General features: G+C 39.6%; 1 protein-coding gene across 1 annotated transcript in view; it reads left to right on the forward strand.

Moving 5' to 3' along the window:
• Window positions 1-286: 286 nt before the first annotated feature.
• Window positions 287-24,908, forward strand: part of LOC115214846 (syntaxin-8) — a 53,172-nt gene continuing 28,550 nt past the window's right edge. Inside the window, exons 1-4 of the mRNA XM_036505159.1 lie at window positions 287-433; window positions 8,532-8,631; window positions 13,162-13,256; window positions 24,461-24,562. Of these exons, the coding sequence (XP_036361052.1) occupies window positions 417-433; window positions 8,532-8,631; window positions 13,162-13,256; window positions 24,461-24,562 (314 nt within the window). The 5' untranslated portion in view covers window positions 287-416. The remainder of the gene's footprint in view (window positions 434-8,531; window positions 8,632-13,161; window positions 13,257-24,460; window positions 24,563-24,908) is intronic.

The following is a 24,908-nucleotide window of genomic DNA, read 5'->3' on the forward strand; positions in this document are numbered from 1 at the left end:
ATTTGATAAAAACCGCTATAATTAATGTTTATTTATTTTGTTAACGTCGTCTCAACAAAAACCGATATATTTCTTCAAGTAAGAATGTAGCTAGGACAGATAAGATTTTGATAGTTATAACACCTGTCGCAGGTGGAAAACCAGGAAAGAAGTTGGCGAAATATTGAAAATTATTGTTGTGTGTCGGAAGAGATTTATGATGATGATTCTCATTACGATGGAACCAGGAAGTAAATAAAGTTACAGATATCACAAATGAGTATCATTGTGGAAACAGAAGAATATAATTTTTAAATGCTTTTCACAGAAATTATTGACCCCAAAACTTTTGGCAGTTCATTGTTTTGTGGTGTCACCGCCGGTGTAAGCGGAACGAGTGCGCACGCCATTCTGTCTTCCGCAAAGACGAGCTAAAAATGCCTTCCGATCCTTGGTGAGTAGAAACCTGATTTTTATCACTATTATAAACGATCCTGCATTATTTCCTTCTGAATCTTAGTAGTTATTTAAGCAGGACAGTTTCAGCTATTTTCGGTGCTATTCGTTTTACAGTTCTTCTCTTTTTTTTGTGTGTTTTAGGCGTCGCCTTCGTCCCGTGATTGTTTATTGTTGTTGATAAAACAATAATCTCGTGATCATGTCTAGTAATCTCTACACATGACACTAAACTTGCTTTAAAGTCTATATTTAAGAGTTCATGTTCCACACACAAAACCTTCTTTAGAGCTATTCTTTAACAGTCTAAGTCCGGATAACGAAATTGTTATTAAAGACGAAGATCCATTATATTTCAGTAACTGTTTCACAAGTCTAATTTCCTTTTAGCTTAACTCCAAACTCATATTTATTTACCATTACAACTCTTGTGTAATCTGTCTCTGGTGATCATTACACTGTATTAGTTTATTTATTGTTGAAATAATATCGACTCTGTTCATTGTCATTAGCTGAGATAAACTAACGAAGGGATCCACTGTAAACAATTGCTTTACCTGCTTGGAATAGTGGATGGATCTCTTTCATATCACACCCTACAAACTTAGAAAAAGAACATATTAGGGGCGGGGAATCGAATGAATAAATAAAAAAAGAAACACGAGATGTTCATAGTTTGAACGCATTTCATAAGTTCGATCGATCGATCAGCGCTGAGCTGGATCTGAACAACAACTATTTCTTTACCACAACCAAATAAAGGCTCCCATTGTATTTATCCATAACTTTCGATATAAGGAACGTTAACATCTTAGGGGCAAGGAGCAATTTGAGAAGTCTGGGCTCAGCTGTGCCATGCTAGTCTTAGCATTTTGGATGTTGGTACAGTTCGGCTTTAGTCCATGACTTCTTATTCCGCGTTTTAGGAGCAGCCTTGTTTCTAAGGGATCTTTCATCCAGGAGGCGTCACTCAGCTGATCTGGTTGCTGTTTGTCGACCATAAAATTACATCCTCTTGGAATTATAATAGAATTATGGTTGTTGTTATTCAATTGTCCAGCTTCTCACCCCCAGTCAACTTTGATCAAGCAGATCTATGGTCAAAAACATTCCAATCCTGCACTTTTAACAGCATCTAGGAATATGTTGTTTAATGTATCCCCTCTAAAGCGGCGAGCTGGCAGAATCGTTAGCACACGGGGCAAAAATGCTTAGCAGTATTTTGTTCGTCTTTATGTTGTGAGTTCAAATTCCGTCGAATTTCACTTTGCCTTTCATCACTCCAGGGTCGGTAAAATAAGTAGCAGCTGAGTCGATGTAATCGACTTAACCCTTACCCTGAAATTACTGGCGTTGTGTCAAGGTTTGAAACAATCATTTAATTTATCTTCCTCTTTGAAGGCGTGGGGTCTGATTTGAGGAAGATCTGACCGATATTCCTTGCAGGTGTAGTAATCCCAAGAATCCCAATTAAGTTCAGATGAATGACTGTAGTGTAAGTAAACAGGATTGTGTATCATTCATGTCTTTCGCAAGGACATGGACGATCTCAGTAAAGTTATAATGACTTTCGCCGAGAAATATAAAGTTTACTGAAGACAATATAGGGAGACTTACGACTTCCGTTAGACAAGTTTTTTTTCAACGATATGTCATGTAGAAGTTCAAGAATAATCAATAAATTAGATAAACACACGACTAATTGTATATAAATCAATGTATAAACAGTAGCGTTTTGCAATATGTTGCTGTTGTAGGGGAGGCTGTTCACACTTCATGCATAAATTTATGTTATTTACCTATCTATACTCGCGCGCGCACTTATGTGTATGTATTATTGTATATTTTAATGGTATACTTAATTCTCTGTGACTCAGCTAGATGTCAGAAACTGTGATACACCTTCAAGAACATTATTAGTGATAAGTAGCTATACTATCATCACCACCACCACCACCATCATCATCATCATTTAACACTAGCTTTTCCAAGCATGCATAGGTTTGATGGAGTATATTGAGGCAAATTTTTCTATGGCTACCTTTCCTGTCACTAATCCTTACCTGTTTCAAAGTAAGGTAATATTTTTGCATAGTAAAATATGTTTTTGAAGAATATTGGAAATGAATGACGTTTATTAACAACAATCAAGTGATGTCAAGACAAAGAGATACAAACATATACACAACTATGCACCCCACCACACACATATAAAGGGACAAGATTCTTTCAGTTTCTGTCTATCAAATCCCCTCACAGAACTTTGGTCAGTCTGAGGCTATAGTAGAAGACACTTACCCAAGGTGCCACATATGGGACTGAACCCAAAACCATATGGTTGGGAAGGAAGCTTCTTAACCCCACGGCCTTACCTGTACCTGTCTACTTGCTATCAGGAAACTGGAGCTAATAACCACCCGTTTAAAGAATGCTTTTTGGTGTTTTGTGGATATTTTCATGACTGTGGTTACAAGATTTCTTTTACAAACAGATAGCTCTGGCTATATATATATATATATATTGGGTCATCCCATAAATAATGCGTTTACGGTGGCACATAAAAAGCACCCACTACACTCTCGGAGTGGTTGGCATTAGGAAGGGCATCCAGCTGTAGAAACTCTGCCAAATCAAGATTGGAGCCTGGTGCAGCCATCTGGTTCACCAACCCTCAGTCAAAATCGTCCAACCCATGCTAGCATAGAAAGCGGATGTTAAACGATGATGAGGATGATGACTTCATTTATTTTTCAAAATTAAGATAAGTTCTTTTTTAGTCTAAAATATACTCTCCTTCATTTTTTACGATGCCCTTCCATCCATCTGGTAGACTTACAAGGCTCCGCTTCCAAAATTTGCTTGTCTGTGATGAAAAATACTTCTCCAGTACTGTTCTGACGTTGTCTACAGAATTCATATTTTTTCTGTCCAAATGATTTTGAAGACTGCAGAATAAATGATAATCAGATGGGACAATGTCTGGCAAATATGGTGGGTGGGGCATTGTTTCCTATTCACACTGCTCCAGCTTTTGGAATGTCATTCTTGTGAGATGTGGCCGAGCATTATCCTGATGGAAGAACATCTTTCGTCTTGAAACCAAAGATGGTAATTTTTCTTCTAGTGCTGACTTAAGCCATTCATGCTGCTTGCAGTAGATCTTCTTTGTTATCCTTTGGTTTGGGTTTAAAAGTTCAAAGTAGACTAAACCTCTCATATCCCACCAAACAGATAACAACACCTTACATGGGTGAAAATCCTCTTTAGCCTGGGGTACTGGTGTTTCTTCTTTCCCTACCCACAATCTTCAGTGCTTGACATTTTTATAGAGAACCCATTTCTTGTCACCACACACTATTTAGTCCAACAAAGGTTCATTCATGAGATGTGACCGCAAAGAAGAGCGCACATTTACTCTCGGCATGCAATTAGAGTCAGAAAGTTTATGAGAAATCCATTAGCCTAATTTGCTGACTTTTTGAATGGCACACAGGTGTTGATGAATGATTGAATGACCAAAGCCAAGCTTCTCTGCTAGTTTCTCAATAGTTAGATGGGATTTTGTTCCACCAGGGTTTGCAGGATGTCCTCGTTGAGCAATACTGATATTCCAGGATGAGGCTCATCTAGGTTGTAGTTTCCAGCTTGGAATTTTCTGGAACCACTGTTGACCCTGGCTTACTCTTATTGTCCAATTCCCATATACTGCATTAATATTCCTTGCACTTTCCATTGCATTGTTGCCTTTATTGAATTCATGAAGTAAAATATACTGAATATTCTCCTTTGTCACTTCCATTATAGCTTTGAAAAAATAACTATTAAAATCGAAGTGCACTCTTCAAAACTTGCACTAAGAATAAGTACAAGATAAAATTACTACCTGTTTTTATAGCAAGTTGATGCAGGTAGTTTATCCTGTCCTCCTCTGACTTTTAGTTGATGCAGTTGAAAAAACTGCATTATTTATAGGATGACCCAATATATATAATATACATATATGTACTGGTGTATGTAAAGAGCACCATCCAAACGTGGCCAATGCCAGTGCCGCCTGTCGGCAACATGTAAAAAGCACCAACTGATCGTGGCCATTTGCCAGCCTCCTCCAGCCCCTGTGCTGGTGGCACATAAAAAACACCCACTACACTCACAGAGTGGTTGGTTGGCATTAGGAAGGTCATCCAGCTGTAGAAACACTGCCAGATCAGACTGGAGACTGGTGCAGCCTCCTGGCTTCCCAGGCCCCGGTTGAACTGACCAACTCATGCTAGCATTGAAAACGGACGTTAAACGATGATGATAATGATGATGATATATATGTTCATGTTTTTGAGTATGCATAGAAAAGTTCCTATTTTATTAGTCAGCTACAGCCTAATAATAGCAACTAGCAATAGCAGTTTTATGGGGTTGTACCAAGATGTGCTGATATAATGTTGAGTAAATATAATAATAATAATAATAATAATAATAATAATAATAATAATAATCCATGGATGGAATTTATAAATATTTTAATGCATTGCTATGTGCATTTCCACAAATTATATGTTTCTTCTGATTGTAGTCTGAATTCCTGATCATAGTACAGTCCACAGTATTCACAGACATCAGGTAGATCATATTCACGTGTTCAGTTCCTCAGGTGATATAGCATTAATGATGGAAGCAGCAAATGTATAGCTGAAGGTTGTTTATCAATTTTAATGAAAAAGTTGATTGGAATATTGTCGTCGTTTTCATCATCATCATCATTTAGTGTCCTCTTTCCATGCTGGCACGGGTTAGATGGTTTGACTGAAACTGGTAAGCTGGAGAGCTGTGCCAGGTTCCAATCTGATTTGGCATGGGTTCTACTGCTGGGTGCTCTTCCTAATGCCAACCACTCCAAGAGTGTAATGTGTGCTTTTTACGTGCCACCAGTATGGGTGCCATTTACATAAACATTGGTTACGGCCATGACTACCATTTCACAGGTGCCATCCACATGGCACAACTACAGTTTCGCTTGACTCAATGAGTCTTCTCAAGCACAGCCTATCGCTAAGGTCTCAGTCACTTGTCATCACCTCTGTGAAAACCAACATTTGAACATTATGCTTTATCACCTCATCCCTTGCCTCTGTGAGGCCCTAAATTTTGAAGATCATGCTACTAGCAATGACCATGACTACAATTTCACAAGTGCCATTTACATGATACTAACAATGGCCATGACTACAGTTTCACTTGGCTTGATGAGCCTTCTTAAGCAAAGCATATTGCCAAAGGTCTTTGTTACTAGTCATCGCCTCCATGAGGCTCAACATTTGAAAATCATGACCATACCATGTGCAGGAGTGGCTGTGTGGTAAGTAGTTTGCTTACCAACCACATAGTTCTGGGTTCATTCCCACTGCGTGGTACCTTGGGCAAGTGTCTTCTACTATAGCTTCAGGATGACCAAAGCCTTGTGAGTGGATTTGGTAGATGGAAACTGAAAGAATGAAAGAAGCCCATCGTATATATGTATATATATATGTGTGTATATGTTTGTGTGTCTGTGTTTGCCCCCCAACATTGCTTGACAACCTATGCTTGTATGTTTACATTCCTGTAAGTTAGTGGTTCGGCAAAAGAGACTGATAGAATGAGTACTAGGCTTACAAAGAATAAGTCCTAGGATCAATTAGCTTGACTAAAGGCGGTGTTCCAGTATGGCCGCTGTCAAATGACTGAAACAAGTAAAAGAGATAAAAGACACCAGTGCAGTATTGTGTCTCTTGCAAACCACATCTGATGCCTCTTTTGCCCAGTTTTTCTCTAAAGACTTTTATGTTCTGTCATTTATGCACACTGATATTGCACATCCAGTGAAGCATACTAGCTTCATTTCTTTCAATCTTTTGAATGTCTTCTGTGGTCAAAGCCCACGTTTCATGACTGTTCATACACGGGCAACATACAATCTACCTTTCATTCTGAAGGAGAGGCTCTTTGTTACCAACAGAGGTAGAAGCTCTCTGAACTTTGCCCAGCCTATTCTTATTTTAGTAGCTATACTCTCAGAGCATTCACCTCCACTCCTTTCTCAAAGTCACTTATTTTCATGAAAGTGGATATTATCCATGGATTGTACTCATGTATTTCTCTCTAGCCTCCACATACCGTCCATATTCTATACCCATGTTTCACAACCATGCAGCATCTCAATTTTTATACTTGTTATGTACAAATGAAACCGATTGTTTCTGATGTGTTTGTGCACTGCACACCCTCTAAACTCTCTTCTTTCCTGATGCCAACAGGCTTTTCTATCAACATTATAGAATTTTTCTACCAGTGACCTCATCATCATCATCATCATTTAATGTCTGTTTTCCTTGCTGGCATGGGTTGGATGGTTTGACAGGAGCTGGTTAGCTGGAGAGCTGTCTGGGCTTCATGTCTGTTCTGGCATGGTTTCTATGGCTGGATGCCTTTCCTAATGCAAGCCATTTTACAGAGTGTGCTGAGTGCTTTTACATAGCATCAGCATGGGTGCTTTTATGTGGCACTGGCATGAGTGCATTTCACATGGCACCAGCACCCATGTGCCTGCAAGATTAAGAACACTTAACTGAAGAGGGATGCAGGGGCATGCCTGTATGCAAGCATAACCACATATTTTCTTAGCTCGACGTGTCACCTTAAGCACAGCAAACTGTTAAATAATATAGTGTTATAAGCAACACTTACTTAAGAAAACTTCCACATTTACACCCTACTTACTTCCAACTGCACACACTATGCAGTCATGCAACTCCTCCAAAATTCTGCTTCTCCACTCCATCTGCCCCATCTCCATCGCAACTAAGCAATAAACTTCAATTCTTATTGCTTTTCACTATAAATTTGTTTGACTATGACTTAATCTGAGGATACACAACAATGAGTTTTATTTTGTGCTAACAAAGGAAGTCCTCTCCATAGCTGCTCATCATACTAGATATACCAGCTTAATTTCCCTCAAATCACACCCTACCATCTTCAGTTAGGAAAGGACATTTTGGAAAAACCTCCACCAAATCACACACTACTGGCTTGGAAAGGATGCAGCAGATAATGTATTCCTAAACATACTCCTTAACGACAAGATGATTATAGCTGAACAGCCTTGATCCTAGGTCTTCTTGATCGAGGCTGACTTGGGATTAAACAGTCATGAAATTTTGTAAGGTCTTTAAACTAAGTTTAACCCCTTTCTTACTGTATTTCTGTTGAATTATGCTGCCTTTGTTTTAATTAATTCTGAAAATAATTACAACTTTATTTAAACAGTTTTACTATTATTAACCTTGTGTTTAGAACATAAATTATCATAAATGACATCTATTTGTAACCAGTTACATGCTCATAAGAGATTTATCACTTTCAGTATAAGAAACAGTGTGTAATACCTGGTTTCTATATCAGAGGTGATAAATCTCATCTAGAGATGTGGCTGACTGTGAGTACACAAGATTCAAGAAGGTCAAAAGATATCTGATGGTCTTGCCCCATTATATAACTGGCACTCCATAGGTTATGATGAAATAGATGGTGTTTGAGATGCCACCAGGGCAAACCCACAAGATACAGTAGGGTGGGGGTAATATAAGGGGTACAGAGCGGATATGAAGATGGTTCAAACCTTTTATGTATATATTTTTTATTTTCGTATTACATGGCCTGACTCTCTGTCAGTTTTGGCAATGAGCGTTCAAGTTGATCCATCAGCAAAACAACCCGCTCACGATATTAACATGCAAGTGGCTGAGTACTCCATAGATATACATACCTTTAATATAATCCTCAGAGTGATTCAACATGCTACAGAATGTGACAAGTCTGGCCCTTTGAATTACTGGTATGACTCATTGCTGAAGGACACAACACGCCATCAGGAATTGAACTCATAACTTTACGACATATGAGCTGATTACCCTAACCACTGAACCACATGTTTTTAAACACAGCATGTCTACAAGAGATTTTATCTCAGACAAAAACTACAGTAACTATCCAGTCGGTGGTGTATATACATTTAATATGATACATAAGTGACTATTTCACAAAATTGTTTGTATTTTCAGGATGAGCAAACATGACAGCTGTGCCAAGTTGGGCCATGAACTCTTTGTTGAACTCAACAAAAGAGATAAACATCCACGAACAAGTTCTGCTTACACTAAGGTAAGATTCTTCAAATGTCTTAGCACTTTTTTTTTACAGTTACCATTGTTTACCATTTAACATTTTACCCTCATCTTTCATCTCTGTTTCCTTTCACTCTTGAAATTTGGACATTGTATTTTTTGCTTGTGTCATTGTTTTTTCATTCATCTTATTTTTAATTACTTTTTGCATTTATTCATCATCATCATCATCATCTAATACCCTTTCTCCGCGCTGGCATGGGTTGGATGGTTAGACAGGAACTGGTGAGCTGTCCAGACTCTAGTGTCTGTTTTGGCATGGTTTTCTACAACAGGATGCCTTTCCTAGTGCCCAACCACTTTACAGAGTGTACTGGGTGCTTTTAATGTGGCACCACTCTGCACCCGATGAGAACAATATTGGTTTTTGAACAAGTAGGCCATAAAAAAAAATATAGAAAAATATATCAGGAGTGAACATGACTTGAATCTAATTCCAATCTGTTTCATGCTGCTATGCATCATTATCATCTCAAGCCTACCAATTCTTGTGACTCTCTTTAATGAATTAAGTTGAGACAATAAGAGTGATGTCCCTTGGCTCCACTATCTGATATAGTGTCCTGTACAATACAGCACAAAATGTCAGAAATTGTCATTGAAAGAAAGAGATCCCATTCGGTCATGAATGACCATGGGATTGTACCTAGAAAATTAACCCCTGAGGCACAAGTCTGGGCAAGGTTATTTATGGGAAACCAACAGTTGCCCATTCATACCAGCATCACCTCTCCATGCCACTGATATTTGTTGTCGTTTAACGTTCACATTCCATGCTGGCATGGGTTGGACGGTTTGACTGAGGACTGGCAAACCAGAAGGCTGCACCAGGCTCCAATCTGATCTGGCAGAGTTTCTACAGCTGGATGCCCTTCCTAACACCAACCACTCCGAGAGTGTAGTGGGTGCTTTTACATGCCACCGGCACGAGGGCCAGTCAGTCGGTTCTGGCAACGTCCACGCTCAAATGATGTTTTTACAGGCCATCTGCACAGGAGCCAGTCTGGTGGTACTGGCAACGACCACACTCAAATGTTATTTTTTCACATGCCACTGGCACATGTGCTGGTAAGGCAACGCTGGCAATAATCACGCTTGAATAGTGCTTTTTACGTGCCACCGGCACGGGGGCTAATCAATGGTCCCAACAATGATGAGTTTGATTCCCAGACTACACTGTATGTTGTATTCTTGCTCAAGAATACAACATACAGTGTGGTCTGGGAATCAAATTCACTACCTCATGTTTGTGAGCCTGACACTAACTTCTGTGCTATGGCACCTTAAATGACGATGATGATACTTGTTACTATCCTCATCATTTAACTGCTGTGGTTCTTAAGGGTGAACCTGTATACTGTAAATCCTTGAGTATAATCCGCATTTTTTCCCCAAAATTTAAAGGTCAAAATCCCTAGTGCGTACTATATATGAGGTTAAAAATGAAATATTTTCTAAGCAATGCCCGAGTCTCCATTTGCTGATCGGCAATGTTTATTCAGACGCATTTTGTGATGTCGGGGGCGAAAATATCTTAAGCTAAGCCTGAAAGCAATGAAGTCATAAAAGAATCATCCATAACTTGCAGTAAGCAACATTTATTAAAATAAAAGTATTCAGAACATAGAATAACATGTAACAAAAACAATTTGCAAACATATTTACATTCCCATATAACAGTTAAGGACATCCCCATTATTGTATTACGCAAGTGCGGAAGTGTTTGTTCGACTAGGTGTTGCTGGCTTAATTACGCACAATTCAAGTTCGAGAAGGGCTGCGTATTATACACAAGGTTTAGGTTTTTCAGAGGTATAGCCCCCTAAAAATCCCGTACATATTATACTCAAGGGCAGACTATACTCGAGGATTTATGGTATTCACAAATAAAGGATAATACAAATATTGGTTACAAATTTTGGTACAATGCCAACAATTTCAGAGAAGGAGCATAGGTGATTACATTGATGCCCAAGTATTCAACTGGCATTTTGCCCTTCCTAATGTCAACCACTATACTCTTGGAGTGGTTAGCATTAGGAAGTGCATACAGTTGTAGAAACCTTGCTAGATGAGATTGGAGCCTGGTGCAGCCATCTGGCTCACCAGTCCTCAGTCTAACCGTCCAACCCATGCCAGAATGGAATGCAGACGTTAAACAATGATGATGAATTTGAATGCAGAATGTAAAGAGTTGGCAGAAATGCCATCAAGCATTTTGTGCATTGTGCTAACAATCCTACCAGCTTGCTGCCTTCAAATGACACAAATAGCAAGGGTGGATAAAATATGGAATCTGTTCTTCAAGTTTTGAATGATTTGATGACTGATACAAGAACAAGCATTACAAATAGTATTAAACAGTTCTTGAGTAATGAAAGGAAATAAATTGATTTGTTTCTGGGAGAAGTAATGTCAGTGTTATATATACTACTGTGGAGGCGCAATGGCCCAGTGGTTAGGGCAGTGGACTCGTGGTTTTGATTCCCAGACCGGGCATTGTGAGTGTTTATTGAGCGAAAAACCTAAAGCTCCATGAGGCTCCAGCAGGGGCTGGTGGTGATCCCTGCTGTACTCTTTCGCCACAACTTTCTCTCAATCTTTTTTTCTGTTTCTGCTGTACCTGTATTTCAAAGGACCAGCCTTGTCACACTGTGTGTCACGCTGAATCTCCCCCGAAGATCTACGTTAAGGATACACGTGTCTGTGGAGTGCTCAGCCACTTGCACATTAATTTCACGAGCAGACTGTTCCGCTGATCGGATCAACTGGAACCCTTGTTGTCGTAATTGACGGAGTGCCAACAATATACTACTAGTGTTGTTGTAGTGTTGCATGTATTTTACATCTAATTCACCTTTTAGCATTTAAACTGGTCATTTCTGGCCAATGTGTTCCACCTGTTTTATGTTCAAACTGGCCAGATCCAGCCTCTCAAACCTACCCTGCAGTGTCACTCTAAAAACAGACCACATTATATGTGACAGAGTGATATGAACACTAAAGGGTTAAGAATAGCTATGGTTGCTATCAGTTTACTGTCATGAATGGCTTACTCACTTGTGTAAGACTTCTACATGTAAAGGACAGCTTTGACAACTATGCCTGTACTTTGAACTAATGCAGTACAACATGATTCTACTCCTAACCACTCAATTGTGAATTAGTTGTTAGACCTGCTTCCTGTTCAATTTAGCAAAATAGGTGCCTTGCTCAGAGGCACAGCTCAGTGGTAGAAGTAAGATCTGGACTTGTAACTTTGTGGTCAGTTGTCCATTACCTTAACATCAGAGATGTTGTGTGGATATAAAATGCAGAAAGCTATAGAATACATCACAGCTCAAACTCCTTTGGTCATAGGTCAGCTTAGTTCAGGTTGCTCATGAGCTAAAGGAGACTAGTATACTCTCCTTACTTTCTTTTCCTCCTGGGGTAACCAAGTATCTCCTCTATCACTCTATTTTAACCTCTAGACCAGAACAAAGCCATCTCCCTCAGTGTCATTTGCTCTCCCAGTCTAGGGATTTTTCTGCTGCAAGTTTCTCAGTGACCCCACTGTTGCTGGTGCTAAAAAAGGAGCACTCTGTCGGTTATGATGATGAGGGTCCCAGCTGATACGCTCAACGAAACAGCTTGCTCATGAAATTAACGTGCAAGTGACTGAGTAATCCACAGACACATGTACCCCTAACATAGTTCCCAGGGAGATTCAGCATGACACAGAGTGTGACAAGGCTGGCCCTTTGAAATACAAGTACTACTCATTTTTGCCAGCTGAGTGGACTGGAGCAACGTGAAATAAAATGTCTTGCTCAAGGACACAACACGTCGCCGGGAATTGAACTCACGACATTACAATTGTGAGCCAAATGCCCTAACCACTAAGCTACGTGCCTTCACATAAAAGTAGCTGGTGTTACATTAGAAGCACCCTGTACACACTGTTAAGTGGTTGGCATTAGGAAGGGCATCCAGCCATTGAAACTATGCCAAAGCAGACACTGGAGCCTGGTGCAGCTCTTGGCCTTACCTGCTCCTGTCAAACTGTCCAACCCATGCCAGCATGGAAAACACAGTAAATGAAAATGATGATGATGAAGTTTTTTTTTTTGCATTTGGCTTCAACCTTCTGTCTTCATTTTTGCTCTTTGATAAATTCATCTTGTAACAGTTAAAGCAGCAATTTTTTTTTCTTTTTAATGTTTGGTGCTTAGTTTCATCTTCCCTTTGTAAAGAGTTTTGCTTTGTTTTTTTTTTCCTTTTTTTTTTAACCCCCTTTAAAATATTGGGTTAACTAAACAAACCGCTAGAAGCAATGAGCAAGCCAGACCTCTGTCAGTTTGTGTGTGAAACAAGGAGGCTGCCTGCATTCTCTGTCTGTCTGTCTCTCTCCCTCTCTGTTCTTTTGCTATTTTACTTATGTCAGTTCTTTACTCCTTGTCTTTCTGTTCAACTAAATAAATAAATAAAATCTCATTGTTTTGTTGTTGTGTTTCTATGGTTACAGCTCAACTCACAGATCCGGACATCTATGAAGAAATTCTCCAGTGATGTTGCCCAGTTGAAACCAATGCTTATACAACACTCAGCCTCGCACAGACTGTATCCTTTACATGTTTTCTTTCATTCATTCATTCAATTTCCTTCTTTTTATTTTCTGCACTCTTTATTCCTTTCTTTCTTTCATAATTTTTTTTTTTATTACAATTCTTTCTTTCTTATTCTTACTCTTTCCTTTATTTCTTTGCTCATTCCTTCCCTTCTTTTGTCCTTCCTTGCTCATACCACTGTCGCTGCCGTTGCCGCCGCCACCACCACCAGCATGAATAGTTGTTTGCTTTCCTAACCAATTTGGATATTTAGAGTAAGCCCTTCCACCCTACCCCAACTCACCCCTCGCCCCACATCCCAGTCTTTTAAATGCGTGTGCATAATGTATGCACACAACACACGCACACACACACAAATTTATATGTCTGTGTATGTGTGGTCATGCAAATAGCTAAATAACATAAATATCACACACACACACAAACGCACATCCTCATCATCATCACCTTCATCATTTAATGCGTGGTTTCCGTGTTGGCATGGATTGGATGGTTTGGCAGAATCTGGCAAGTCCAAACCAGACAACTGCATCATGTTCCAGTATATTCTTTGGCACAGTTTCTATGGCCGGATGACCTTCCTTATGCCATATATAGATCTTTTGTCCTTTACTTGTTTCTGTAATTAGATTGTGTCCATACTGGGGCACCACCTTAAAGAATTTTAAACAAACAGATTGACTCCAGTACTTAATTTTCTTCCTAAGCCTGGTACTTATTCTATCAGTCTTTTTTGCTGAACTGCTAAGTTACAGGGATGTAAACACATCAACACTGGTTGTCAAGTGGTGGTGGGAGACAAATACTGACACAAAGAGACACACACACACACATCATCATCATCATCGTTATCGTTTAACGTCCACTTTCCATGCTAGCATGGGTTTCACGATTTGCACCAGGCTCCAATCTGATCTGGCAGAGTTTCTACCGCTGGATGCCCTTCCTAACGCCAACCACTCCGAGAGTGTAGTGGCTACTTTTACGTGCCACCGGCATGAGGGCCAGTCTGGCAGTACTGGCAACGGCCAAGCTCAAATGGTGTTTTTTACGTGCCACCTACACAGGAGTCAGTCTAGCGGCACTGGCAACGACCTCGCTCGAATGTTGTTTTTCACGTGCCACTGGCACAAGTGCTGGTAAGGTGACACTGGTAACACATTGCCAGTAAATCATAAATCCAAAAGCGAAGCACACTCTAAGTTATAGAGCAGTGGAGTATTTAAAGAATGTTAGTTATGGCTGGTTTATAGGGTTACCTAAAGTTTCATGTCCATAAAGCGCTTAGCTTTATACATGTGACATCAGGCCCAACCACATCGTTCTGGGTTCAGTTCCACTGCATGGTACCTTGGGCAAGTGTCTTCTACTATAGCCTCGGGGCTGACCAAAGCCTTGTGACTGGATTTGGTAGACGGAAACTGAAAGAAGCCCATCATATATATATATATATATATATATATATATATATATAAACTTACTTGGAAATGGGTGTGTGGTGTTTTCATTCAGTTTCCATCTACCAAATCCATTCACGAGGCTTTGGTTAGCCCAAGCTTACAATAGAAAACAATTACCCAAGGTGCTACCATTTGAGCCTGAACTCAGAACCATGTGGTTTGGGAAACAAGCTTCTTACCACACAGCCGCAACTTCAAGGCCAACTGGTTGAAAGTGATTTGTAGATTGATATATAAACTTAGGAACAAAGTGCTCAAATCAAAGCTACATGCACACATATGCTGTTTCTGCAAATCTGGATGTGAGAAAAGATATCACCTGATCTAAGAGGTTCAACTATTATTAAATGTCTTCGACAAGGGAGACAAATCAGACTGTGACAACTAAGGTGGAATCGTGTTTTTGTCATCAGCCGGAAAAACTTTAACTATTGGGTTGTCCGGAAAGTTCTTACCGATTTGTAAAGGAAAGAAAAAGGTCAATAAATACTTGCCATGACATTTTTAATCGACCAAATATGAACCATTTTGTTGCAGAATGTGTCTCCATCTTTCCTTTAACTTGGAAATACCCTCTTCCCAGAACTGAGGTGGTTTCATGGCATAGAATTCATCAAGGTATCTTTTTATGTCATCCAAGGAATTGAAATTTTTACCATTAAGACTATTCTGCAGAGACCTGAATAAGTGGAAATCCGAAGGAGCAATATCTGGTGAATATGAGGTGTGGGGTAACACACCCCAGCCGAGCTGCAGCAATTTTTGTCTGGTTCCCAAAGCATCAAGTGCCGAAAAAGAAATTTCTTATCTCCCATTTTAAAGGGTTACAGAATTAACACAGGTTATAGGAACATAAACCTTCCACGAAAAGATAGCTTAAACTGCGCTCTAAATGGCGGTGTAGTCAAATCCTATTTTATGGCCTCAACCATGTTCTAAAATAAGTCGAAAGATAAGCTACTATAAATTGGCACAAACTTTCCAGACAACCCAATAGATTCCTGCTGGTCAACCAACTTGTCTCGCTGTTGGACACTCATCTATCCAAATCTTAGTTTGCTTTTCGACTTTCCAGCTGCACTAGATATTAATGAAACATACTGTTAAGAATACTCCTGATACATCGGGCGATATGTTATGCGTAAGAAGGCCTGTTGAGTCAAGTAAAACCAATATCATAGCTGTGGCCAGTGCCCCCTGACTGGCTTCCATGCCGGTGGCATGTAAAAAGCACCCACTACACTCTTGGAGGGGTTGGCATTAGGAAGGGCATCTAGCTGTAGAAGCTTTGCCAGATCTGATTGGAGCCTGGTGCAGCTGCTGGCTTTCCAGACCTCAGTCAAACTGTCCAACCCATGCCAGCATGGAATGCGGACGTTAAACGATGATGATGATGATGACTGTATCTGTTGAAGTAATAGAAATGACAGTGATACCGGAGAGAGGGAGAGTTGAAGAGAAGAGGCAACGAGGCATTGAATTAGGAATGTAGAGAAGTGGTTCTCAACCACTTTTTACCTTCGGAATCCTTTGATGGATGCTCATAGCCATTCAACGTTTATATAAAAAAAAAAACTATTTTATAGGCGTAGGAGTGGCTGTGTCGTAAGTAGCTTGAACCACATGGTTCAAGGTTCAGTCCCACTGCGTGGCACCTTGGGCAAGTGTCTTCTACTATAACCTTGGACTGACCAAAGCCTTGTGAGTGGATTTGGTAGACAGAAACTGAAAGAAGCCTGCCGTATATATGTGTGTATATATATATATATATGTGTGTGTTTGTGAGTCTGTGTTTGTCTCCCCAACATCACTTGACAACCGATGCTGGTGTGTTTACATCCCCATAAGTTAGCTGTTCGGCAAAAGAGACCAATAGAATAAGTACTAGGCTTACAAAGAATAAGTCTTGGGGTTGATTTGCTCAATTAAAGGCTGTGCTCCAGCATAGCCACAGTCAATTGACTGAAACAAGTAAAAGGGTAAAAGAATTTATATTTATAATTGAATATTAGTTTCAAATTTTGGCACTAGGTCAGCAATTTTGTAGGAGGGGGTTAAATTGAATACATTAACCCTAGTATTCAATTGATATGTATTTTATTGACCCTGAAGGGATGTAAGGCAAAGTTGACCCCCCACAGAATTTGAGCTCAGAATATAAGGATGGATGGAATGCCTCTAATTATTTTCCCCCAGCCTGCTAATGATTCTGCAAGCTCACTGCCTTTTGGTTGGTGTTCAGAAGGGCATCTAGCTGTAAAAACCTTACCAAAACTGACCTCACCTGTGCTTGTGCCACGTAAAAAGCACTACTCATCTCACCTGTGCATGTGCCACATAAAAAGCATTAAGTCCATGCTGCTGAATGGTTGGTGTAGGAAAGGGCATCTAGCTGTAAAAACCTTGCCAAAACTGACCTCACTTGTGCTTGTGCCATGTGAAAGGCACTACTCACCTCACATAAAAAGCATTAAGTTCACTTTGCTAAGTATTTGGGCTTAGGAAGGACATCTAGCTGTAAAAATCCTGCCAAAACAGTCACAGAAGTCTGGTACAGGCTTTTGTGGTACCATCCCACCCATGCTAGCATGGAACACGGACATTAAATGATGATGATGATGATAAAATTGTATAAAATGTAGTTGAAGTATTTTGTGTTGTAGAAATATAACCAATTTATTGCGCATAAACTTTAACCACAAAATCTTATATAGAGCCTGGTTGAGAATAAGTAGTGTAGAGTAAGAAATCGAGTGAAGATGTAAAACAAGAAGAGTTAAGATATGTTGGTTCTTCTCCAATAGGCTGGATGATTTTGGTTCTGTAGATTTTTATCTCGGAGGCACATGGCCTAGTTGTTAGAGCAGCAGACTCACGGTCAAGGGATTGTGGGTTCGAATCTCAGACCGGGCGATGTGCGTTTATGAGTGAAACACCTAAGCTCCACGTCGGCTCTGGCAGAAGGTAATGGCAAACTTCTGCTGACTCTTTCGCCACAATTTTCTCTCACTCTTTCCTCCTGCATCTTGCAGCTCACCTGCAACGGACTGGTGTCCCGTCCATGTGGGGAACCTATACGCCAAGGAAACCGGGAAACCAGCCCTTATGAGCCAGGCATGGCTCAAGAAGGAACAAACAAAAACAGATTTTTATCTCATAAGCCTTTGATATGAATTTTTGCCTCAGAAATCTTTGATCTGGTTAGAATCTTGCTTTTGGAGTGACTCAAGTATGATGGTCACAGATGTTTTATTTTATGTTTGTGCCCTAGTCAAACCGTTCAGCTCATACCAGCATGGACAACAGATGCTAAATGATGATGTATAATGATGGTAATAGTATATGGATCCTAGTAAATCCTAATCCCCCTAAATTTAAGGATCATACACATTTATCCATGACTCTCCTGTCTTTTGCTGAAATATATTATACGTAAATCTAGATCATTTGATGTATCTTCCTCTTTACCAAAGACAATCCTGATAATCCTAAAATGAACAACTGAAGATCAAATACTAGTCACTTGATTTAATATTCAGGGCCTCATATCTTAGAGTGCTGTAAAGCCATCAAGAGGAAGGCCCCAAAATGGTACACATTCTCTCCTATTACCATCATTATACATCATCATGATCGTCATCATCATTTAGCATCTGTTGTCCATGCTGGTATGAGTTGAACGGTTTGACTAGGGCACAAACATAAAATAAAACATCTGTGACCATCATACTTGAGTCACTCCAAAAGCAAGATTCTAACCAGATCAAAGATTTCTGAGGCAAAAATTCATATCAAAGTATCTGAGCTTTTGATTGGTGGTACTTACACAAACAAGCACTTTGCAAGACTCCATAAACACCATTCAAATTGAAAATTTCAAAGTTGCTACAAGTACTATTTTTTACATTCTCTAATAATCTCTTATGATAACCTCATGTATGTCATCTTTGTTAACATTACATCCCCAAAACTAAACTTTATTTTTCAGGCCAGATAGAAGGCAGTGAGCTGGTAGAATCATTTGTATACCAGGCAAAATGTTTAGCAGCATTTTATCGGTTTTTACATTCTGGGCTCAAATTCTGCCAAGGTTGACTTTGCCTTTCATCCTTTCAGGCTCACTCCTCCTCTGAAACTACTGGCCTTGTGCCAACATTTGAAACCATATTTAAGATCAAAAAATACTTCAGTTCCGATCAGTTGCTAACCTTTTAAAGAAGTTTATGTATAATCATCCAAATCATTGCAAAAAAAGGTACCCTCACAGAAACTTTGTTGGATGTCTGCAACAAGACAGTAAGGGCCAGCCAATTATATCAATGAAAGATGACATCATTTCCATCACCAAAAGTCTAGTTTTGGGGATACAGTGGGGACATAGTGTTAACAAAAATGACATATATGAGGTTATCATAAGAAATTGTTAGAGAATTTAAAAAATAGTATTTGTAGCAAATTTGAAATTGCTTGTTGGGTGCTTTTTATGTTGTACCTGTGCTTTTAACATGGCACCAGCACAAGTGCATTTTATGTAGCACCAGCTCTGGTATCAATTCTGCTATGGCAGATGGGTCCTCTTCTTTGTTTTGTTAGATGCTGGCATGTTTTGAGATATGTAAGCGTTAATATCCTTTCCTGAGTTTGTTTGTTATTCAGGCGCTGAAATACTGGAAATATTTCATTTCCTTTTGTGTGTGTCCTTCTGATATAATGAAGTCTATTGAAGGCTGATTAAGCCTTTACTAAGCCATATGAGTAGCTGAACGTTCTTCAAATGGAGCCAATAACAATACTGTATCATCTGCAAAAATCTACAATTGTTATTTGTTATTTTTTGAACTAAATGACTTGAGTCATTCCTTTTGGTGAATTTGATTGATTGATCAGCTGTGACAATTCTTGTAGCATAAAGTAGCAGAGTGTGTCCTTGAAACACTCCTGCAAGAATTTCAAAAGAATCCATGTTCCTGAAAGTTTCCTATGGGCCACAATGTTCAATTTACAACCCCCAAATGTTAGTATTGCTTCCAGATTCCGATCTTCCATTCTTTCTAACAATTTTCATAAAGGAAGTATCTAAGTGTAGTAAATGAATGTTCTGATCAGAATCCATTCTGGTTGTTTCTGAGAATTGGTTATAATCAACGCCTGATTCTTTGTAGTAACATATTGTTGTAAATTTTCACAAAGGTTACTAATACAGTTATACCGTATTAATTACCCAGTGGTGAACTTATTACCACCACTTCTGCTACTTCTGCAGTAATGACAAAGCATCTAACAACCTGCTATTTAGTTATAGGCTTGAAATATTGTGTTATGATTTCCGAAACAAGGGAGGCAATCATTAAGACGTAGTTATTTCCCTTGGCCCATAAACCGTCAAAGTTGCTCGAATGGTTGTGACTTTATAGCCGCGCCACTCAAGGTTTACCAGTTACATTCTACAATTACATGGGAATTTACATGTTTCTAATAGCAAAGAAGGAATCCCTTTTAATTACTGGAGATATCGCGGCTACTATTGAATTTATGATTTCTAATATGGGTACAAAGCCTCCCAGTTTTGAAGGAGGGTGAGGGCGCGTAGCTTAGTGGTTAGGGCATTCGGCTCATGATCGTAAGGTTGTGAGTTCGATTCCCGGCGACGCGTTGTGTCCTTGAGCAAGACACTTTATTTCACGTTGCTCCAGTCCACTCAGCTGGCAAAAATGAGTTGTACTTGTATTTCAAAGGGTCAGCCTTGTCACTCTCTGTGTCACGCTGATTATCCCCGAGAACTACGTTAAGGGTACACGTGTCTGTGGAATGCTCAGCCATTTGCACGTTAATTTCACGAGCAAGCTGTTCCGTTGATCGTATCAGCTGGGACCCTCGTCGTCGTAACCGGCGGAGTCTTTTTTTAACTACATGATTGGTGCTATATTTTATTGACGACCTTTGAAAGGATGAAATATAAAATCGATATCATTGAAATATTAAAAGGAAAAAATTATTTTATAATAATTGTTGTAGAAAAAAAAAAGAAATTGTATAATGTTATGTTCACTATCTTAGACATGGCTGTGTGGTTAAGAAGCCCGCTTAGCAACCATGCTGTTTTATGTTTAGTCCCTTAAGCAAGTGTCTTCTACTATAACTCGAGACAACTAATGCCTTTTGAGTAAATTAGGTAGATGGAAAGTGTGTAGAAGCCTGACATGTAAAGGGTAAAAACCGACTTCAGTGGTGAATGACCATGGGATTGCACCTAGAAAGTTACCCTTTGAGGCATAAGTCCAGGCAAGGTTGTTAATGGAAGACCAGCAGTTGCACATGTATACCAGCCTCCCTTCTGCATACCATCGATGTTATCCAAGGGAAAAGCAAAGGGGCCGATACAGCTTGGCACCAGTGTCGTCGCAACTCATTTCTACAGCTGAGTGAACTGGAGCAACGTGAAATAAAGTGTCTTGTTCAAGAATGCAACACACAACCGGGTCTGGGAATCGAACCCACTACCATATGATTGTGAGCCAGATGCTTTAACCACTGAGCCATGCGCCTTCACACACACACACACATGTATATATATATATATATATATATATATATATATATATATATATATTATATATATATATATATGTATACATATATATATATAATATATATATATATATATATATATATTATATATATATATATATATATGTGTATACATATATATATCATCATCATCATCATCATCGTTTGATGATGATGATGATGATATATATATGTATAAGTATATTTGTGTATGCTTATGTTTGCCACCCCTACTATTTGCTTGACTACTGGTGTTGGTTTACTTACATCCCCTTAATTTTGCTGTTCAGCAAAAGTGACTGATAGAATAAATATCAGACTTTAAAAAAATACTATTGTGGTTGATTTGTTCAATTAAATCCTTCAAGGTGGTGCCCCAGCATGGCCACAGTCAAAAACAAGTAAAGGATAAAACAATTTTTGCAGAAAACAAAATAATTGTAGAATGCTTGACTAAATAGGCGCAGGAGTGGCTGTGTGGTAAGTAGCTTGCTTACGAACCACATGGTTTCGGGTTCAGTCCCACTGTGTGGCACCTTGGGCAAGTGTCTTCTACTATAGTCTCAGGCCGACCAATGCCTTGTGAGTGGATTTCGTAGACGGAAACTGAAAGAAGCCCATCATGTATATGTATATATATATATATATATATATATATATATATATATATATAATATATATATATATATATGTGTGTGTGTGTGTGTATAGACATCCGATGCTGGTGTGTTTACATCTCTGTAACTTAGCGGTTTGGCAAAAGAGACTGATAGAATAAGTACTAGGCTTACAAAGAATAAGTCCTGGGGTCGATTTGCTCGACTAAAGGCAGTGCTCCAGCATGGCCACAGGCACATGACTGAAACAAGTAAAAGAGTAAAGAGTAAATATTCTATCATATTTAATCGTGTTCCTTTGTGTTTTGAGCTTGAATTCGGCAACAAACAGCCTTGTCTTTCGTCTTTTTGGAGCTAATGAAATGTGTACCAGTAATATAAAATATACCTCCTATAACCTGTAAATGGCTGGCCTTGTGTGGGTTTTAAAAGATTTGGCTGCTATTTCTAGCAGATCGAGTGACCATGTAGTGGCTTCCATGGTTTGAAATATGGGCAGTCATTAGAGCAGAAAAGCTAGTTATGTTATTTATTGGTAGGTATCAGGTGGAAGCAAAATCTGAGCGAGTGTCAGTGGTTTCTTTTAGTTTACTTTCCACAACAGAAGGTTTTACACTCTGTTTCATTCCCTGACTTAACCACAATAACAATATGTCATTCCTCTGTCTTTTTTTTACAATCTGGAGGAAATTCAGATGTTTCTTCCACAATATTCCAGAATTATCTTCCTTATTGATAAGATAATGGGTTGGGGGTGGGAAAAATGGAGCTACTTTTGATTGAAACCATCATTATCATTGTCATCATCATCATCATCATCATTATTTTAATGTCCACTTTTCCATGTTCCCATGGTTTGGACACAAGATGTAGAGGCAGGATGTCTTTCCTGTCACCAACCCTTATCTCTTTCCAAATAAGGTAATGTTTCCCCTCCTTAACAAGACATTTTAAGTAACATCACTGTCTTCCACACATACAGGGCTTGTTCTTCGAGGTGCCGGTGCCACTTAAAAAGCGCTCATGCCAGTATTGCATTAACGCACCCATGTCAGTGCTGCATTAATGCACCAGTGAATGGGGTGACATATAAAATCACGCCACACACTCTGTTAAGTGGTTAGTGTTAGGAAGGGCATCGAGCCATAGAAACCATGCTTCAACAGACGGTCGGGAACTTGGACAGCTCCTTGCTTGCCAGCCCCATGTCAAACGGTCCAGCCTATGCTAGCATGGAGACTGGACATTAAATGACGGCGACGATGATGATGAGGATTGGAAATGAAGCACTCTACCTGCATGGGTGGTGACACTTCATCATCATCATCAACATCGTTTAACGTCCGCTTTCCATGCTGGCATGGGTTGGACGGTTTGACTGAGAACTGGCAAGCCAGATGGCTGCACCTGGCTCCAATCTACTGCTGGATGCCCTTCCTAAAGCCAACCACTCCGAGAGTGTAGTGGGTGCTTTTTACATGCCACCGGCACAAGGGCCAGTCAGGCGGTATTGGCGATGGCCACGCTCAAATAGTGTTTTTTATGTGTCACCTGCACAGGAGCCAGTCCAGCGGCACTGGCAATGACCTCGCTCGAATGTTGTTTTTCATGTTCTACCAGCACAAGTGCCAGTAGGGTGATGCTGGCAATGATCACGCTCGAATGGTGTCTTTTATGTGCTACCGGCATGGGAGCCAGTCAGCAGCCCTGGCAACGATCATACTCAGATGGTGCTTTTAACATTCCACTGGCATGGGTTGTTTACAGATATGTTTTACTAATATGCAAAGTCAAGGCAAGGAGACAGTAACATACACACATGCACATGCACACACACACACACACAGTGGGCTTCTTTCAGTTTCCACCTACAAATTCCACTCATTGAAACTCCGATGTCTGGCAGCTGACTTGGCAGACACCCATAAAATTATCAACCATCGCACAAACAATAACTCTGAGCACCTCTTCAAACTCCACCCATCTAACACCCGTGGACATATTTACAAAGTAAGAAAACAGCACAGCTCCCATGACTTGAGGAAACATTTTTTCACGCTGAGAGTTGCTGAAGCATGGAACAAACTGCCGGCATCGGTTGTTAGTTGTCGGAGCACTGCATCCTTCAAAACTTCCATACTTCCTGAGATTCGCCAACACTACACTTGATTTTCTCCCCTCCATACACACACAAGCATGTATCTGACTCATACATTGTTCGCTTTCCAGACATTTGTACATTACTGCATGTACTTTATATGCACTTTCTGACAAGTTGTGGTGCACCTGAGCACTGTGTACAATAATTTCATTATTATTATTATTATTATTAAGCTTTGGTTAGCCTAGAACTACATAGTACAAAACAGTTGCCTGAAGTGTCATGCAGTGAGATTGAACTCAAAACCCTGTGGCTGGAGAGCAAACTTCTTACCACACAGCCAAACCTGCCTCTCTGTCCCCCTCCACCGCCTTATTTGACATTCTTTACTTTTCTCTCAACTTGAATGTCCAAGATATGATTCACTTGTTTATCCTTACCTGGTGATTAGAACACAGAGGGAGGTTGAACGACGTCAAATTATGATTGATGAACTCTCCAGTAAACAAATGAAGCTGGAACTGGCATTCCGCAATGAAGGTGACAACATCAGGTAAGTCCATTTTTGTCCTGTTTTTAACCCTTTCTCATTTAAACCTGCCGTATCTGGCCAAAATATATTCTACCCGTTTTATGTTCAAACTGATTAGATCTGACATGTCACACCTACCCAGCAATGTCATTCTAAAAATAAGCAAACGTATCATTGGGATCTCTTGCCCTTGGACGGCAGATTGAGAAATTAATTTTTTGTTACTAAACACTTTCAGACTTCGGACACTGGTAGAATGTGTCATATAAAACATCTTTTACTCTTAGTGTTGTTGAGAAAAGTTTATATTTTCAGAGTTATTTTGTGTTAAAGTTGTCGTATTTTGGTAATTTCAGCTAATCAATGA

The sequence above is a fragment of the Octopus sinensis genome, linkage group LG8 (genome assembly GCF_006345805.1).
Source record: "Octopus sinensis linkage group LG8, ASM634580v1, whole genome shotgun sequence".
NCBI lineage: Eukaryota > Metazoa > Mollusca > Cephalopoda > Octopoda > Octopodidae > Octopus > Octopus sinensis.